At 34.1% G+C, this 21,534-nt stretch overlaps 1 protein-coding gene across 2 annotated transcripts in view; it reads right to left on the bottom strand.

The window, feature by feature from the left end:
* SEMA3A (semaphorin 3A) overlaps nucleotides 1-21,534 on the bottom strand; it is a gene marked incomplete at its 3' end in the record, with an annotated part of 509,152 nt that overhangs the window by 93,232 nt on the left and 394,386 nt on the right. For both annotated transcript variants that reach the window (XM_079710965.1, XM_079710966.1), the window contains 2 exons: nucleotides 13,551-13,644; nucleotides 6,122-6,241 (listed from right to left, as the gene is read on the bottom strand). In XM_079710965.1, the coding sequence (XP_079567091.1) occupies nucleotides 6,122-6,241; nucleotides 13,551-13,644 (214 nt within the window). The remainder of the gene's footprint in view (nucleotides 1-6,121; nucleotides 6,242-13,550; nucleotides 13,645-21,534) is intronic.

Here is a 21,534-nt window from a genome sequence, read left to right on the forward strand (position 1 = left end):
GTCCATTCATGGTTTCAATAGTTGAGCAAGCCACACGCAACTGCACACTGGTCTTTTACCCTGAGCACACTAATCTGATTGTTTTTCCACTCTACAAACTCTGGGTCAACAATCAAGCTGCCGCCAGAAACTAATTAATTTGCAAACAGGCTTCTGTTTTCACAGAGGGAAAGCTTTTGAGAGCCATGTCAGAGAGGCCAGTCACACCATGGTTACACGCATTGTCATGGCATCCACTTCTCAGGGTAAATCTCTTGCTTGATGTCACTGCACACATGAACCCAGATTACTCAGTCAGCAGTAAATCCCTACTGAGGCCCACCAAGCTCTCAATGTAGTGACTCTAGAAAAGGAAATTGGTATAGACAGGCTCTGTATTCATTAAGCTGATGGTGAGATGAGAGAAAAATAATGTTAAGAATCAAGAGAAAAAAGAGAGCTGGCTGTAATTTAAAGAATTTTCCAAGATATTGTCTCACTTTTATACATTTTCATAAATTTTAATTTAAAAAGTAGAATTTTCTTTAGTAAATGTAATCATACCCTTAAATATTATTTTCTACTCTCACCATTCAACTATAAATTCTGAAATAAGTGGTTCAAAATTTGTGATTAATGTGCCATACTTGAGGGTTGTACTTTTTAGCCCATCATTAAAAAATGTTAAAATAGCATATCCTAACAATTTTATTCAGCTACATTTTCTCAGAGGCCTGAAAAAAAAAATCATCTTCCAAACACTGCCACTAATGAGTTAATTTTTATTCCGAAGTTTTATTCATTTTTTTTCTCATAAGTGCAAAGTAATTTAAAACAAAACTGGTTAAAAGTGATTATGGTCCTTAGATAAAATGTGACACAGAAAATAGGTCCTCAGAAAAGAAGAGCAAGTAAAGGTATATTTTGGTAACTTTCCTCTTTATGAGAAAAAGAAGGCATATTTAGTGAGTGTATTAAATTTATCATTTAGAGAGTAGAATAATTTCATGGTATGTATTTTTTGAAAAAAATGTATTTCTGGCAGGTGGGCATTCTTTATCAGCATGAAAGTTTTTCTTGGTAATAGATTCATAAGGAAAAAACCATAACTAATAGGTTGTGTTTAGATATAGTTATGGATACTTATTTTAAACTATTACATATCCATGTTTCAGCATGATTTCACCAAAAATACGAACATTTTTATTTGTGACTCTATGCACTGATACTTCAGAATTGTTAACTAATTAATACAGAATGTAATTCATAGAATAATTCAAAAGTTAAAAAAGACTCTATCTTTGTTGCTTCTTTCATAGAGGATGTTTGTGGTTGCTCTTGTTGTTTCAACTGAATGGTCACTCAACATCTATAATACTCATCTGCTCATGTAACCACAGAGTAAGTCTTCCAGAGGGCTTTTTTCCTCAAGGTCAGCAAAATATTACTAACTTAAGTCAGAGAAATAGTTCAAAATGCCATCATTAATAGGTCTGACATTATGACAAACTAGATGATTAATTTTATTTATTAAAAAAATCCAGTTAGATACTCTGATACAGTTCATGCCTTTAAAGATGGTAGAATTAAAATAGTATATCAAAAGAGTTATATAAGTGATTTAAGATTAGATATCTGGTACCATGCAGTATTAATTTGTGCTCTCAGAATTTATTTGTGGTTAAATTTCTTGGTTCTATTTTCAAAAAAATATATCTTGTGGAGAAATTTGAATCTTTAGAGAACGTGAAATATCCTAGTGCATGACCACAGAGGAAGCTATGCTGATTCCAATAAGGGCAAGCCATCCTGGTATGAGTGTTACAAGTGAGAGGAAGTGGAATGATGACTCGCATACCATTTCAATTACAGGAAAAAAAGCAAGTGAGTTGGTCTATCCACAGGCACAATCCTTTTAGGAAATTCCACTAAAAGAAAACAGGTCTTCCTGAAATGAGTAGGAAGGTCTCACACTCTGGGCACTGTAATTAGGTCTGTTTGTGTGCACTGGGTCTTGGCTCTCTCAAGGATCCATGTGGTTTCATGTATTAAACCCAGCTCTGACTGCCCTTTCACCCTGACTCAAATATAATCACTCACAGAATGAGTCTGACAAAGCTTACTAAGCATGCTCCACCCAATGGAAGTGGGATAAAGGATACAGAAAAAACTCACATTTATTAAGTGCTTACTACATGCCAATCACTTGCTTAGTACTCTATATGCATTATCATGTAGTCGATTTTTTCACAACTCTAAGAGGTAGGTAGTATTATAAACCCATGAATAGGTACAAGGTCAAGGTAAAACAGTGACTCACTCTAAAGACTGTAGTCTTTCCTTCTACTATATAGCATTCCAATGTTAGTCCAAGACATAAATAAACAATGTTAGAAATAGTGTCCATCAAATAGAAAAATAAATGTGGGTTAGCTATCCATCTGCTCTAATGAATGACTAATATGTACAAGAACTAGGTGATACTTACACAATAAATGATAAGAAATCATTACTATAACAGCAGGGTAAACTTGGTTTTTTACTATGAATATACAGAGAGAAATTTTACCTAATTTTTACACTGTTAGTAAACCAAAACTAGAAATGAAGTTTAAAGCTATATAATATCAAGAGAATTTATGAAGCAAAAAGAGAAAAACAGTGAATTTTGGCACATCAGGTCAAACTCATACCAGTACATTTTCTGGAATCAAAAGTTGTTCTAACATCTAGCAATCTTAAACTAAGGGCTAGTGTAAAGGATGATTTTTAAAAAGCAGTTATGGAAAAAATCAATAGATTCTATCTCTCATGTTTCTTCATCTAAGTTTGTTACTTAATTCCTAATGTTTCCTGGTAAAATGAAACTGAATTTAAGCCTTTATTGCTACTATTATAAAAATGTAAACTTTAGTAATTATGAAAATAGTGAAATTCCATAAAAATTGAGACATTTCAAGATCCAATTCTACACAACAGTTTTGTTTTTTATTTTTGTTTAGCAAGAACACAAACTGAAAGTTATCTGAAATAGGCCAACTAATTCTTCCAAAATAATTGAATTGGTTTGAATTGATTTGATAAAAGTAAAGTAAGTCCTGTGCCAAAATTAATTTCAATAGCCCAGAAGACCTTTCAAAAAGTACCTTGCAAAGTAATTTATTACTTCTGGCAGCACAACTGATTGTGTAGTCTATGCTGATGCCTCAAAATTCACTTATTTTATGCATGCATGTGTAAACATTATGTTTCCAATTCTGTTCTTCAGTGGTGTTTAATTTCATGAGGCTTGTGAATCACACAGTGCCTTGGTTCAATCTCATATGTGTCTGCATCCTCCATCTTGCCGTAGTTCTGGTTTCTGCACCCTGTCAAATGTAACCTTTGTGCTAATTTGGCAAAATCAGTTCTCACGTTTAGTGCTGAGAGACTGATAACTGAATTCTCAAATGAACTACACATTTACAGAGATGAAGTACAGAGCTGCGGACAATGACTGTTTTCCCACAGTGTAAATTCTTCAGACTCAGCTGTCAACATGTGAGTGCGTAGCACAAAAGCAGCTTTAACTTGATGAGTTTTTTCCTACAAGGCCATGAAAATGAAATGGATACTATACTCTCCTTTATGTTTTTCCATCTTCTAATGAGATTTTCTTTCTCATGGACAGTGAAAGCCTGTATGCCCTTTAGAGTTCTCAGTAGATCAAAGTCTCATTCTTGCTGAACAAAAAAACATTTTCCCCTTCTACATAAATATTTACATTTGAGAGTAGACCAGATAGCCACATTGAAAGAGGTTTTTTCCTACTAATTTTGAGTCCATACAAAGCCTAGGTTTAATAATTAACAGTGGATATTCCAAAACTGTCCTCTGGGATTTCAGAGTTTGGGTCTTCAATGGCTTTTCAAGAGAGCCTTACCGTGATCTCAGCTCAGCATTTTTCTTTTCCTTAGTGAGGCTTCTAATTTCTCAGATGGTCTCCTGGGCACCATTCTACCTCCTCTACCCCCAGAGGTGGGTATTTGACTATATGTCCAGTCCCTTTTGATTGCCACAGTGTTTGTACTCAATCATGAATTATTTTAGGCATCATCTGCATTTAAAGAACAGCAACTGGGAAGTAATGTCAAACTTATGAGAAAATTGGGAGAGCAGGAAATGCAGGAAACTGAGAGAACAGACCCTTTTAAAGAGAAAGGGCTAGTTAAGTGACAAATACCACAGGAGAGGTTGTCTAAATGGAGACTGATAAAAAAAAATAGGAAGTCATTAGTGGAGGAGCAGTTTCATGGGATCAAAGTCAGGTTGAAAATGGCTAAATCTGGTGAAAATGCTGAGAAAACAAGTTCCTAACCAGGCTATGGACTTAGACATCTAGGGACTTCGTGGTACACCATGATTAAAGGGAGAGTATAGATAGGGTAGACAAACATGTTTGCAGGTCAGGGAAGAAATCAGTGGTGGAGAAGAGATAAAAACAGCAAAAACAGTAAATTGGGTAAATTTATGAAAAAAAATCAATGCAATTAAGAGCAAAAGCAGTAGGGTCAAAGGTGGAAGTTAAGGGGCACATCATTTTCACTAATACATGAAAAATAACAGGACAATCAGAAATGTTGTTACAGGAGGAATGAAATGCTGATTGAGGTAATTTGAGGTATGTTTTATGATTTAAATAGTCATTTTAGAATTGGGATATAGAAGAACAAAGACACACAGCTCATGGTCTCCTGAAATTTCAGCAAGGTTTTAGAGCATATTTTGATTGTTCTCTAACAAACCAGTGAAAGACAGAGGTGAAATGAATTTTGGGTACCCCCCAGAAGTGCAGGAGAAGGAAGTGTGGCAGAAGTTCAAAGAGTGAGATAATCAAGCATCTTACTGAGTACATAGATGGACTGTAAGCCATGAGCTTCGTCCTTATCAATGAGGCATGCAAAACCAAAGGAGAGTTCATGAATGCAAGATTAGGGACTGGGAAGCTTTATTTTATAGGACTGAAGGCAGATATAAATGGAGACCATTATTTAATAATAAAAAATAACCATGAAAATATGGTGGGGATGATTATAAAAAATCTTTGATGAATACATAAATGAACAATCCAAAAAAAAAAACGCTCTACATGGAACACTTATATAAGGATTATTTGGTTCAAAATCTGAATGAAAATAGTATTTATTTATTTTTGGCATGTAAATTTTATAATTTTCTTCTATGGTAAATTTATTTATGTATTAAAAAGAAAAAGAGAATTAAAAAAGTATCTGCCTTGCAAACAATTATATATTGAATGGATAAGCAACAAAGTTCTACTGCATAGCACAGGGAACTATGTTCAATATCCTGTGATAAACCATAATGGAAAATAATATGAAAAGGAATGTGTATATATATATATATATATATATATATATGTAAAATTGAATCAGTTTGGTGTACAGTAGAAATTAAAACAACATTGTAAATCAACTGTACTTCAATAAAATAAATTTTTTAAAAAAGTATCTGCTTCATCAAGTATGACACTAGTGACTAAAGGTCAGGAAACTGGGTTCTTGCCCCAAATGTACTATTGGGTTAGATGTAATCTTAGATAAAATATTAGTGTTAATTTCCCAACCTATAAAACGGGAGAAAGAATTTTAGGAAGCTTAAAGGAGAATCAAATGAAATGATACAAAGTCCTTTCAAAAACATGTTCAAGGTAATGCTTTTAGCACAACAATTTTTTCAAACATTTAATAACTTATGCTCTCAAGGCCACATGAGAGGTGTGGAGGAAAAAAAATACTACATCATGAGATTTGTTGTGGTGTCCCTGAAAGACAAGACTGGTAAGTCATCTTATCTTTTTCCATTACCTCCCTTCCGTAGCTCCAGCCCAGATCTATTTCTTTCCATAGTTAACTACTGAAAAACTTTAGTTTTGGCACAAAGCAAATATTTTCTTAAATTTTTAATCTCTCTTTTATCTTTTTGCCCCACTTTCTCACACACACAGCCATGAAGTCACCACCATGAGTTTATCTGCACACTAAATCTCAACTCATGCTGTTTGCACCATGTAAGGAAAGCTCTCCACTGACTTACTATAGATGCCCGTGTTTTGTGCTGCACTCTGGCACGCACCACCTACCATTGAGCCACCTGGAATCATGCTGCTCTGTCCTGATTGGGTGGTGGTGCCCAAGAGTTCGGAAGATAGCAAAGTCTCGCCCCATAAAATCAGCTGCCGTTCCAGAGTATAATTCTCCATCTGTGTTGTGACAAAATAAAACCACATACACATACTTTAATTCAATTGAGGCAAGAGAAACAAAACACACAAAATACAAGTTTCATGTTAAGACCACGCTAATGCTCTCTGCATCATTATGCAAAGCTACGTATGTTTATTCTGTGTCTTTGTTGAAGGGAGTATCTCACTATTCATTTAGCACTAACTTTGAGAAACTGAGTAAAGTATGATTCAGCTCACATTATTAAAACATGAACTTTTATATTTTCTATTATGACCAAAGACAAAGTACAAAACACAAAATATATGCATCACATTGTCTGCTTTTATATGTTTCAAACTACTATGGTTCTAATATCTTTATTTTTTAGGGTAAAGCCTCATTGCAAAATCTTGCTTATAGTTTTGATTTTAATGGAAATTAAATTTCTAATATACTTCCTTTTTGGTGGGATCTAAATTAATGAGATTTTGCTATAATTTAGAGAAAACTAATATTTTCCTTGCCAAAAATTTTTCTTGACTTTCATTTTTTAGTATATCAAGTGGGAAAAATGTTCTAACTTGGTATGAGCTATCACACAATCTAAAAACAAGTCCACCACATAGTTTCAGATATAACAGAAATGTGTTTGAAGAAGGGGGTATTTTGATAAACACAGGCCATAATCACTACAGCTCAAGATTCTGTTGTGCTTTGACTCATTTCTACTTAAGTTGAATTAACTCTAGGTCAGAGTTTAATAATGGGAGAATCATAATCAGAAGGCTGGAATAGAAAGGAAAAAGAAATAAGGAGAAAGAGAAGTTAATATTTACTGAATACCATTTGTGCTTGCAGGGGAGTCAGGTGCTGGCCTGACACTTTCCAATTATCTCATTTAGTTCTGTCAACAACCCCATGACGTAAATGTTATCCCTATTTTACAGCTCAAGAAACCCAAGGTTGATCAGCTAATGACTAGGCAAGTCAAGGTGAAAGTTCAAACCCAGGCCTGTTTAACCCAAGCCTCTTATACTAAATATATACCATACCACTGTTCAATAAACTGAAGTTTGTAAAAATGACATTTTCTTTCCTTTAAACAAAAGGTGCCTCATATTATTCCATCCAGAAAATGCATTATTGCCTGCTTGCTTACAGTGAATTATCAGCAAAACAAAACAACAATAAATGTAACATTTTCTCCAAATAATCTACCATAATGACAGTAAAACCTATTATCTTGTTGATTATTTGGATACACTAACGCTTCTGAACTCATTGACTCGAAAAATACTTAGAAAACAAAGTAGGCATACATAAATTATAACTTAAAACATTTGTATACCACTATAATTTCCAAAGGACTTTCTTGTGTATCAATCAGAAACTTTCTGTGCATCTTCAGTTATCAATACCTTTGGGAAAATCTAATTAGTCTGATCCTTTATGTGGTATCTTTGTTCACACCCACAATTCTCACTTGCAAATAAAGGGCTTTGAAACGAAAACAGACATTTTCAGTGGTCCAAACTAAATTAATTCCTCTGGGAGAACCTCTGGTTCTCTGATATGTTTGAAGGTACCAGGCTTTGGAAAACTTCCAAAGCAGTGCAGAATACCTACATAGACAGAATCACTGAGAAATGCCAAGTTATAACTTTAAATATTAATAGAAAGACACCTTATCTTAGAGACTGAGTTTTTAAAAACTGATCACTTATTTTGAATTGTTGTGAATCAAGACAAACAAAAGTGATGGTTTGACAATGTATTAAATACAAATTACTAGCTAAATGGATGGTACTCATATGACACCATAAATTGCCATATTATGCTATCTTTGGGATTCATCTTGTCTTGTCTTTACTTAATTAAATATCAAGTTGCTCAAATCTGAGTTGCTCTCACCATAATATGCTACGATAATGTTCTATATGCCCACAAGGTAAAGAAATAACCCTTTTCAAAAGGCACAAAAACACTATGAACAAGCTATCTATAAGTTTCAAAGGTACTTTGAAACACTTTAATGCATATGGTCTACTTAATTTTAACCTATATTCAATCACTGTAACATTTTTATTAAGGTTGACACCTTATCTTTTTACAAATAATTTATTGATAGAAGTGATGAATTTTTAAACTTCAGGTGAATCAGAGAATGTTAGTTAAAAACATGTTGTGAAAGCAGCCTAAAATGTTCATGTCAATTTCCAATACTTTGATGTTGGAACACCTGTCTGTCATAGGGTGATCTGTATCCTCTTTACCTTGAAAAATCAAAAGTATTAAATTACTAGTTGAACCTCATTGCCCCCTCAACCACGTTAGGTGATGAAAATCATGAAAGGTGAAAACAGAACAACCAAAAGGTGAAAACTGAGCAATTTCATATCAGACTGTGGCTAGACCATGCCTAACAGTAAGTATAATCAGAAATGGAAGAGTAAAGAATATCATCAGTTAATTGTTTTTTTCATTTAGCTTTTTCAGTGTGAGTAAAATTCATAATTACGGTTGCTATTATATGTAAACTCTATTCCAGATAGAGTTGAAATGACAAAAACTGTAACCAAATAAACATTATTTGGATATTGATAGGTATTTGTTTCTCATATTCATTTGTTTAGCTGTTTTATAACTTATGACTCTTTTTTGATCCATTCCCACATGAGGAAGGCAAAAAACAATATAAATGAAGGCAAAGGCAGAAACACTGATTTTCTTTCTCTTTTGACAGCAGATAAGTAGGTCACTCAGAGAATGTAGAAGAGTTAGAAGAGTTCATCAGTAGAAGAGCTAGTGACTGAACTTATTACTAAAGACAGAATTTATAAAGAGTTGACTTAGAAACCAAAGGAAGGTTGTAGTTAAGGCACCAGTTGCCTCCAGTCATAGGAAATTACCTCCTACTCAAATATTATTTTTAGCAAGAGTCAACATGATATCTATGAGCTGGAGGGCACTAGATGATTAGGTGGGCATGAGGGCACATTCTCATGATGTCAATGCTCAATATCACTAACTGTTCCTTTACACCAGGCCTTAGATCAGATTTTCTGCTCAGATATCTATAGGATTCTTATCCAGGATGACTCCTCCAGAAACTGTATGATGTATTTTTTATTTGGCCCAACTGTATAGGTGGTAGAATATCCTACTCTCGCATTCTCTTTAAGCAGATATATAATATCAACTCAGACTATACTTCATTTAATGTAATTGTGTATTCTACCCTGTATTAAAGACTTATTACATTCTTTGACTATCTGAAATGATCTGACAATTTCTGAGTTTAGGGCTTCCCTGGTGGCACGATGGCTAAGAATCCTCCTGCCAATGCAGGGGACACAGGTTTGAGCCCTGGTCCGGGAAGATCAGACATGCCACGGAGCAACTAAGCCCGTGAGCCACAAATATTGAGCCTGCACTCTAGAGCCTGTGAGCCACAACTACCGAGCCCATGTGCCACAACTACTGAAGCCCGCATGCCTAGAGCCCATGCTCCGCAACAAGAGAAGCCACTGCAATGAGAAGCCCGCACACCGCAACGAAGAGTAGCCCCCACTCGCCGTGACTAGAGAAAGCCTTCACGCAGCAACGAAGACCCAACACAGCCAGAAATAAATAAAATAAATTTATTAAAAAAATATATATATATATCTGCGTTTAAGCAATTTACATACCTTAGTTGGCTTATATTTAGAGAACAAATATTTTTTTTTATGTTCTTAAAAAAGCTCACTTGCCAAACTTCTTTTGTATGTTCGAGGGCATTTATGAAGTTATCAAATTATGCGTGTTAATTTTCCAATTTTATGACCGTAAGTATAGGTAAATGTTAGCTTACAATGATTCAAATTGCATTATGGCTAAGATACATACTTTTGGGTTTTCCCATATATACTAAGTTCCTAGTGAAAGAAAATATATCTGTCCAATTTTATTAAATTGATGGTAGAATAATATACACAAGGAATTGTTATGTACATCAAAAAGTGGTTGTGGATACTCTGTCCAACAAAGTTGTTCAGTCTTTCTACAAAAATACCATATAGGCAGTTTGATGTCTCAAAAGTAATACATCAGACTGAGATAAATTAGTGCTGACAGATGTAACTAACAAGCTAAAAATTGTCAAATATGAAAGTTGCTCTTTCATATTTGAGTACAGTGCCATTCTTTCTGAACGGTAAGCTTTCTTAACTGTATCTAAGGAAAGCATTCTTTACTGAGATGAACAAAAAGTTTAGTGAACTGCATTTCTACCATGGCAGCGTTACCTGAGAAGCATGTGTTAAAAACAGAAGTTCATATGTACTCTGTACTTTCTGTTCACAGCTCAAAATGAAGTAAAAATGTGGCTTAGATCAGTTAATGTATTGGATTACAATTCCTAAAAAGGGTGTGGTGAGAAGAAACAGAAGGTGGAAAAAAAAATTTCCTGATGAAATCACAGCATTACTAACACAGGTATAAAGTGTATCATGGATGTGAGCAAAAATCAAACAAACCTAAAGACCAAGCCATTATGTTGTTAACACCTTAAGCAAATTCCACTCACAGCGTAGCAGAGTAATTAGAAACAGAGGGAAAAAAATATGTCTCTCACACACACACACACACACACACACACACACACACACACACACACCCGACATGGCATGGATGAAAGCTACTTCTTGAGAGTGGAAGGGTATGGGAATACTTTTACATTTTCACATTTGTTAAGCAACCTTTTCTGTAACAATAAATATACTGTCTTTGTTAATACTGTACTTTTTAAACTAACATTTTTTGAGTAGTTGTAAATGATACAAAATTAAAAATGTAAAATTTATACATTACCAAATCTCTCTCCTAGCCTCCATACAGAAAACCACTATTACCACTACTTCTTTTTTCAGTTTCTACTTCCAAATATATGCCAAAAATATGTATGCACCCAAATGTAGTATGCTATTACATTGTCTTATTTAGTTCTCACAACAAACTAGTGGAATTTGCATAGCCATGCCATTTTACATACACAGAAACTGAAGCTCAGAGAGGTTCAAATAATTTTCTCAATTATAGTTAATTAATTTGGGGAGTACCTTTAATACCAAGTGAGAGCATATTCTAATGTCAAATTATGTTCTTTCCTGAGGCATGGCCGAATTATAGCATAGTTATAAAGAAGCAAGTAACCTCAATAAAGGAAGTCACAGCTTTTGAATTAAAATGGTGCTGCAAATATTTTGAGGGATTTTACCAGGTCTAGTATGGCCTGCTCATTTTTCTGTATCTTGCTATTCAACTGATCCAGAAATTAACTTAAGTTGGCTTTAATAATCTCCTCTGTCAATAAGCACTAAATATCTCTGAAAATTATTCAATTACTTTACAGTACTGGCTAGGTGAGATCTGGGCTTTCATTTAAAAGCTGTTTTCTCTGAAATGCCTACCGTTCTTTTCTAGCCATACATCCTCTCCTTGACTCATGCAACTTCCCTCATCCTCTTTTCCTTTTCACAAACCTATACAACTGTTTCAAGGAAGTTCTAATAGAAAACCCAAACTGCGGCATTTCATATTCTTTGTGGACATTGTGTGGTTGCACGCCGTATGAACTATGTAATACTTAGTTGTCATCATTCTTTCTCAGTGGAATATTAAAACAAATAAGCAAATCCCTACTGAGAAACATACCACAAAATAAAGCTGGTCTAGGTACACTTTTACATACTGCTTTTTTGAGGAATATCTATCTTTTTTTGTTCAGTATGCAATTTAAATAAGTATAGCCTGCAGGTTCAAACAAGATAGGACTCCTCCCCTTTGTTTAAGACAGTTTTCAAATTTCTGTGTGTGCACTTAAGGAAGTCATCCACACGTAATCACTAGGCCATCTGTGAATAGGAAAATTATAAGTGTGTTACATTTGCTGCATTCCTTCAGGTCTTAAACTTTTGTTAAAGTGCTCCATAAATGGATCAAATGGACTGAAACTGTCTACATTTCCAAAGCAATAGAGGAGATAATTCATGCTGTAATGGTTTTATTCTTAATAGTAAAAGGATCAGAGAAACAGCGATAAAGTAAACACTAGAGAGTACTGGAAAGAATATATTTTCAAGTTAATGCTGTAGTCAGTATGACTAGAGTCTTAGTTTGTTGAATAGAAAAAAAGACTATTTTTTAAAATAAAAAGGCTAAACTTTATGAAATTATTACATGTCAAATAACAGCCTAAATTTACCTTTTAAAAGCCTAGATGTATTATTCAAAATTTTATTATAAAGTTTACCCCTGAAAAGTTTCACTTATTTTTCTTTTGTGTTATCAAATAATTACTTTCTATATTTTATAAAAAAGAAAACAAAAGGAAAAAGAAAAGGAAACAAAAAGCTACATAATTTCTACATGATTATATAAAAACATATATTCAGGAGTAAGGTAATGACCCAGAATCTTCTGTACTTTAGGTTGCTGGCATACTCAAAAGTTAAAACAAGAAAACAAAAAAAGAAAAAGAAAAATTGTTTAATGATATATCACTTTTTGTGTATTATTTAATCCCAGTCCAGAAGTGGTTTAAAGAATGTGGAAAGAATTCTCTATTTTTCAATACAAACTGAAGTTTTCTCCTTCTGCCTACTTCTATCTTCCTCTTTCTATCCTTTTGAACTATGGTTAAGCATTCACCACCTATCTTCAATGTTGAAGTAAAAGAAGAAGAAAACTAGAAAGGAAGATGGCTAAAGAAAAGGGCACAGGAAATACATAAAATGTTTTGTTAGATTAAAAAAAGAAGACGAAGCAGCCCTAAAGTCAGAAAAGATGAATACAGAAGGACTTTGTCAACTCAAGGTGACACAAGGGGTCTCTGTCAGTTGTACTACCATTTAGTTGGATTGTGCTGATTAAGCTGACCAAATGCTGAGAGTGTGACAAATCTTGGGACTACAATTAACAGCCTCGAGTGAATCTCATTCTTTCCTTCTGACCTGTCAAAATTCCCCCTTGAAACGCCTCTTCCCAAAAAATGAAAATCAAAACCATATTTTTACGAAACAAAAATTGTAAAGTTCTAAGGGGATGTATAGTGATTGAGCAGCCAATTTTAAAGATACTATTAAACCATTCTGATTAAAAAGAATCATAGACTAGATAGTACAATAATCAAATCAGCATTTAGTGTTTCTTCCTCATTTTCAAAATATTTGAAAATATCTCAACTGACATACTCCTAAAATATTTTATGATTAATAATGAAAAATCTTGGTATATAACAAGGAACATGCAATCTGGCTATTATCTATAGAAAATTCACTGTTTAGCTGACTGTTGACTGAGTACCTATTAAAAGAGATGCCGTCAGCAGTTTAGGGTCATATGGGCTCTTCCCACGGCCATTTTCAAAATGTGAGTCTTCCAGCTTAAAAATGTTGTCCTGTAGAAAAGAAAAAGAATAATTCAATTTATTTATAATAAAAAGTATTTTTAACATGCCAGTTAATCAGAGAGAGGTTGAGCATTCTTCTGCACTATCAAGGTGTATTATTATTTGTGTAAACTTTAGAGATGACAGAATAACTTAAGGGGGATAAAACCTAGCTATTACCAGACAAATATCTATTTAGCTTGGTGATTTTTAGTAGCATTTAGCATGTTGCAAGTAATAGTGTATAAGTGAACTCTAAAGGACAAGCACGCTATGATGAGTGATCATTTTATCACATAGGTATGCTAAGAGCTACCCTAATGGCTCTTGAAAGAATGTTAAATTTAAACAAATAACTCCTTTACTTCCTTCACATACAGAAAAAATAACAACTCATATATTAGATGTCTGCAAGAAGATACGCTATCTCACTTTTCTGTATGTACTTTCCAGAAGGAAATAGTCACAGCAGTCACGTCCTCCACTCTGTCATTCCTACAACTTTGATGCTTACAAGCTCCTCAAGCATTTTAAAATTACTCACCTTGTAAGGTGGAAGGTATCTGAAACTATCCTTATCAATTTCTCTAGGTGGGAAATATCAAACTGTTTATTAGGATGGGTGTGCCTGGAGATAGTGTCCTTAGGACAACAAGCACAGAGGTGACACATTTTTATCAAAGGGAAGTCTGCTCAGTTGAGGCTCAAGCACCCAGAAACTTAAGTGAACATTTGACTATGGTAGAAATTATGCCAGAAAGCATTGCAACAAAATCCTTAATAAGGAGATAACTCATGCCTAAGACACTGTCCTCAGAATGTGAGGCTTCTATATGACAGTGGAGTAAACTGGGGGATTTCTGAGCATTCTTTTCAGAACCAAGTGCTCTGGAAATTAATTAGGTCAGAATATGTATGCATTTTCCAGTAGCACATTAACTTGTCCACAGACTGAAATAAAATGCCTTTTTTGGCAATTTCTCTACTATTCACATAAAAGCATTTTCTATATTCTTAGGAGAGTAAATGGTGTTCATTTTATGGCCAATATGGGTCATTTTATTTAACATTTAATATCTCTGATGGAGCTAATGGCAGAGTTTCAAATTATGACTCTTAAAATTCATTTGAGTTAGGGAAGAAGAGTGAAAAAGGAAGTAAACCAAAAATGTTCTCCATCTTTACTACTGTAAGTAAGAATTACCAAGTCTCCTGTTTCCTTGCATTGATTCTGTACTTGGTAAATAGCTATCCCCTAGCAATGATGGTTCTTTACCTGAATTCTAAACTTTACACTGTGAAAAATTTACGGGGTTTCTCAGAATTGTGCTAAGTTGGAGTAGGAAGGGCAATGAGTCAGGAGTCAGGCCCAGTGGGGCCAATGATTAGCTCTGGTTCTTTGGTGGCCAATTAATATCTCTGAGCCTTTGGTTTCTAAAAGTTAATGTTGATAAGGATATTTAATCTCAAATGTTTATTGTGAGGGTTAAAGAATTGAAGTAAAGTATTTTTAAAGCAGCAAAATAAAAAACAGACACTATTTTTATTCTATTAATACTGCTCATATTACTACTACAACAAGAATATGAAAATTTAACACAAGTTGTTACCATTGTTGTAAACTTTCCTACCAGAACTTGAAAGAAATATTACTTTAAAACAGTTACATAAGTCACCAAATTATAAACTTATTTACAAATACACATTTGTCATAGACACTTGAATATTAAAATTATAATATGAAATTTATTGCCATACACTAAGAAGCATAGAATAAATCTTAAGAAATATTTAGGTATATTTTGATAAAAATTAGGAAACAATCCAAAATAAATAAGCTCAGTAGATGATATACACTCTACTGCCACAATGATAGAAAATATTAAAATTTGTCTATGTGATTAGTCCTCACAGGTTAGAGGAAGCATCAAGGAGAAGTGGTAGTGTGGCTGAAAATATTGTTATCAACATTAGTATAAATTTCTTGTCCTCATAAGACATTTTACAATACTGACAAAGATAGAGGAGCCATCTGTCAAAGTGTGAGACACTTGATGTCTGGGATCATGTATCCACGTTAGTAAGACAATGACAAGGTATATGAGAAGTACCTGCAACCTCGTGTTTAACATTTGATTTACAAGGTAAAGGATTAAACGTCATAGGAAGAGAGGTTAAGCATGTCAGTTACAGTTTAAGAGAAGATGAAAAACTATCCTTTGTCATGGTGTCAGGTAATGTGTTCAAAGCTGGCCTTTTTCCTTTCTGTCTTTTTTCCTTTAAACGGAACTCTTGCCCAAATTTCTGGGTTTCTACAGTGTAATTATTCTATATTCTTATAGGATTCTACTGAAGGGTAAAAGATTGAATTTCCTTTCCAGCCTAGTGATATGGGGCCTGGAATAAATATAATTTGCTTTCTGAATAGGGAAGTAAAAGATATTTCTTACATAGAAATGTTTGTAGTGTAAAATTCATACCTGTTACACATAGTAATGCAGTCTACGGCTGTTGAAATCAGACAGAAATGGATACTATCCCTGGCTGTGCCTTTTATTATCTGGGCCTCAGGCAATCCCTAAACCCTTCTGAAACTCAGTCATCTATAAAAGGGGGATAGGAAAATCTCATAGGGTTGATTGGGAATATTTACTGCAATAATGTACATAAAACAATACTTAGTATGCCCTCAAAAATATTAATTTATTTTTTCATCGTTTACAGTTACCAAAATAAGATCATTCTTTCCTATACTGATTAATATCTCTCACGCTACAGTGGAAATGCCTGCCTATATATTCATCAGTAGAAATTAAGACATGTTTAAAAATATGTAAATACTTTGGACTCCCAAAATGCACTGAAAATTGTTCATTTCTATAGCTAGACCACAGTCCAATTCAAAAGCTTTTCTGACAAAAAAAAAAACATTAAATATAATGTGTATAGGAAGCAACCTAAGCGTCCATCGACAGATGAATGGATAAAGAAAATGTGGCACATATATACAATGGACTATTACTCCGCCATAAAAAGAAACAAAACTGAGTTATTTGTAGTGAGGTGGATGGACCTAAAGACTGTCATACAGAGTGAAGTAAGTCAGAAAGAGAAAAACAAATACCATATGCTAACACATATACATGAAATCTAAAAAAAAAAAAAAAAAAAAAAAAAAAAAAGGTTCTGAAGCACCTAGGGGCAGGACAGGAATAAAGACGCAGCCATAGAGAATGGACTTGAGGACATGGGGAGGGGGAAGGGTAAGCTGGGAGGAAGAGAGAGAGTGGCATGGACATATATATATACATTACCAAATGGAAAATACATAGCTAGTGGGAAGCAGCCGCACAGCACAGGGAGATCAGCTCCGTGCTTTGTGTCCACCTAGAGGAGTGGGATAGGGAGGGTGGGAGGGAGACGCAAGAGGAAGGAGATATGGGGATATATGTGTATGTATAGCTGATTCACTGTTATACAACAGAAACTAACACACCATTGTAAAGCAATTCAATTCTCAATTGAATAAAGCAATAAAAATTCTCAATTAAAAAGGGCTACCCTTTTAATACGTCTGATGAACTTAATGTGATTGAGAGACACCAATATTGCTGTTTCTGTTATCTTGTGCGTGAGACCTATTAGCTGTGTGAAAATACTGACCCCTTGGAAAAGAAGTCTGTGTTAATATAATTGAACATTCTATTTGTCATACGTAGCATATCACGTAGACAACTGTCTGGCTGTACTTGGAAGACTTTTTGAAATCTGATTGCTACTCAATGATTTTCTGTTTTAAAGAGTGTTAAACAGATCACATATGCAAGTAATAAGACCAAAAATCTTAAGACCAATGTATACAATTAAACCACATAGCTTATATTCTTACTTGGGCTGAAATACTTTTCATTTTTAGTAATACATGAACAGAAATCTAGCTGCATGGATTCTAATTGCTTTAGCAGATACTGTGAGCATATCATATAAGTTATTGTGCCATATTTTATTACATGATTGCATCAGTTTACAGCAACTATTTTTAGCTTTCAAGACCACTCTATCCCCTTTGTCTTCTGGATTTCCTGAATGTTATTAGACTGTGGTGAGGTAAGACATTAGAGGAAATAATAACTGTGCTAATGTCTAATCCAAAGTTTTATAAATTATAAACCAGTGGTGACATCATGGCAATAAATTTCCTAAATCTCAATCTTGTCCAAGTAATAAATTTAGGGAACAAAGCTGCAATTTTAGTTGTTTTATTTAATGATTAAAACATAAACGATGTTTGTAAAAAAGAAAAGAAATGAAAAGAAAATTCTATGTATATGTGATAGAATAACCATTTTGGGTGGGAAACTATATAAACTTAATCAAACCCAATACTTGGACAGTATTTTAAAACATATATTATTAATTTTTTTCAAATTGCTCTTTCTCCTCTCCTGCTCTTTACAAAGATACTTTGTTTGCCAGTTCTAATGAATTATCAAGTATTCCTTGGTCACACCATATTTTTCTCATCTCTGCCTGAACTATCCCCAGCTCACCCGTCCTCAACCCCAGGGTGAACTTCCTTTCCTTTAAGACTAAATTCAAAAGTTACTTCCTAGGAGAAGTCTTCAGAGCTTCCTGGATATATAATTTATTAGTTTCCTTTGTGCATAACCTAACTAACAATAGTACACAAGCAATGACAATACTGGGTAAAACTACTGGCTTCAGCAATGAAGGGACATAATAGGATCTCATAGGAAATACTATGACATACTATGTATCACCCAAAGGAGATCCACTTGTGGATAAAATTCATCCGGATTTACTTCTCTTAAAAAGGTGACTCTAGATCTATGCTGTGCAATTCTAATAGCCATGAGGTCCATGTAGCAATTTAAATTAATTAAAATTAAAAATCCAATTTCTCAGTCACACTAGCTACATTTTAAGTGTTTAATAGTCACATGAGACTTGTGAATACAATATTTCACAGATGCAAACATTTCCACTGTCACAGAAGTTCTATTGGTCAACACAGCTCTAGATCCTATTCCCTTAGCAGCAAAGAGCAGGACTGAAAATTAGAGGCCCTCTGGGGAAAGAAAATTTGTCCTCAGACCACAATCACAGTAGAAAAAGTTAATGAAATCTACAAGGAAAGATTATAGTAAAATCACTAGTTTTTAATTTTTATTAGCTAGGGATTACCCTAAGTAACTTTTAATGGCAGGACAGATGAACAAATACATGTCCTGTATTTTTTTTATATGCCATCCTTCTTCCATTCAAATTACTTTTCCCTAATCTATGCAGACAAAAATTTTACTCATTGTTTAAAGCTTAAGTCATAATACCAGTCCATTAAATGTTCACTAATTTTCCCCAGCAGAAAAAATATTTTCTCCCTGGAACTTGTATAGAAATCTATTCAGAATCTCTTTGTGCCATTTGTTACCTTCAACCTTGCTATTCAATAATGCACGTTTTTCTTTTCTTCCTATTAAATACTTTTTTTGTTTCGTTTTGTTTTTTGTTTTTTTGCAGTACATGGGCCTCTCACTGTTGTGGCCTCTCCCGTTGCGGAGCACAGCCTCCGGACGCGCAGGCTCAGCGGCCATGGCTCACGGGCCCAGCCGCTCCGCGGCATGTGGGATCTTCCCGGATCGGGGCACGAACCCGTGTCCCCTGCATCGGCAGGCGGACTCTCAACCACTGCGCCACCAGGGAAGCCCCCTATTAAATACTTTTGAGGCGAGGGGAAAATCTGATTCATTATATTTCTCCCAAATACTAAGATAGAACTTTTCACTGAGTTAAAGCTCAATGAAAGAAAGAATGAATAAATGAGTGACCGTGTGACTGAGTAGAAGAGGCACTAGAGAAAAACTATAGCCAAGGAATAGCAAAGGCATTGCCCTGGACTCTAGGAGCTAATACTTCAAGGATATGACACAGATATGAACACAATTGTGCACAGAGGCCAGACTACAAAATTCAAATATTAAACCTAGTTTTAAAGTGAGTTTTAAGAAACATGATAATCTTTAACTTTTTAGTGTTGTATGTGTCACTATTAATAGATTATTGATACTTGTTATACACTTCAAATACAAGTTTACTCTTACTATAAAAGATAAAAAAATTTAATGACAAAGAGCATAACGTTACAAGCCCTTTGCTTTTACATCCCTGTTCCTCTTTAACTTTCATTGGACCTTGTAGTTCATCAGTTATTATTAATATTAAGCTTGTTAATAAATATTACTCCTTTCAATAGAGCCATTTTATTAAGGGAAACGTTATCAAAATTGTCCTTTGTAGAAATTCAAAGATCTTTCTTATCAATGTAATAGCTCCATAATTCCAGGATAACTGTTGTACCTGACCATTTTTTACTTACAGAAATTACTCCATGTATCTCTGGGATGTTGGCTAGTGGAACATCAAACTGGAGAAGCTGTTTGGGCTTTTGCCAAATACAATTTTCTACTTATAAAATATATATAATTTCTTATCGGGATTTGCACTTCTATATTTATTTTAGAAACTTTCTAATTTATATGTTTTCTGAAACACTATATAAGTATTAATATGTACAGTAAATTTATATTGATCTGTGACTATGTAAGAATTATGTTTGGAATATGAACGTGAAAGGTCTAATTATTTAATTCAATGAGCAAGAAATTACAATAAAAATTACATAATAATAATAACATTACATACATATGCTATTACAATGTTTATAAAGTATTTGGTAGCTATTTCACTTAACATTGAACACATACTAAGTGTTAATAATGTCCTAAGAGTTCATCTATGTTTCTTCACTTAATCTTCAAACAACCCTACTATTATTGTGCCAGTTTTACAGATGAGAAGCAGAGACATTTTCCATTTAATACTCAAAGTCATAAAGACAATAAATGATGGAGTAAGAATTTGATAACAGAACTCTTTCCAAATCTATGTTTTTAACCACTATATAAAAAAGTGGGCTTACCATAAATATTACGTGAAAAAAAAAACTGCGTGAGATGTACCCTATGATAGTAGAAACTGGAAACTACATGAGTTCAAAGTGGGGACAGATAATTCTATGTTTCAGCATATAAAGAAAAGCTTTATTTGATTTAGTCCTTTAAAAATGTATTTTGATGGGAGGTGAGTGTATCTGGGAGTACGCATGTGTGTGTTTGTGTGTTCATTGGTTATGGGTGCAGAGGGCCAGAGGAGCTCATAGAGAGAGGGCAGAGGAAAGCACAGATGCAGGTTAGTCCATCTAGACGAAACAGCATGAACAAAATCCCCTCAAAATAGATATAATTCATATGATAAGTAACATAAAGTTGAGTTTAGACAATGAAGACTGTATACATATATTAAGAGATAAGGTGGATAAATAAATTTGAAATCAAACTGTGGATAGTTTTCTGTGCCAGAATAAGCAATTTAGCATGCATTCATGACACACTGATAATTTTAGCTGGAGAACAATAGCATCAAAGAGGTGCAATATTATGATGAATCTGACAGTGGCATAGGATTTAAAGATACATGAGCCTTGTGACAGGAAAAGACCTATTGCCATAGCCTGGGGAGGGGAGAATTAGCTCTTCTTACACATTACGGCAGTTTAAAGGAATTTTTTATGTTGTGTGTTATGATGGTCAAGTCATTTAGCTTCTTTGTATTTCACGTTTCTTAACTTCAGTTGCATCAGAATTCCCTTTAATATTCCAGTGAAGCTACGGATTCTGTTCCAGAAAATTAAAGCTAAGCATACATATGTTTTATAAGCAATCTTTAGGGTTTACTGACTTTATGTAGTCATGGCAAGTTTCCAAATCGGCTATTCTACAAAGACCTTTCCATTTCTAACTTGGTATGATTCTCTCATCC

The sequence above is a fragment of the Hyperoodon ampullatus genome (assembly GCF_949752795.1).
Source record: "Hyperoodon ampullatus genome assembly, chromosome: 9".
NCBI classification, from domain to species: Eukaryota; Metazoa; Chordata; class Mammalia; order Artiodactyla; family Ziphiidae; genus Hyperoodon; species Hyperoodon ampullatus.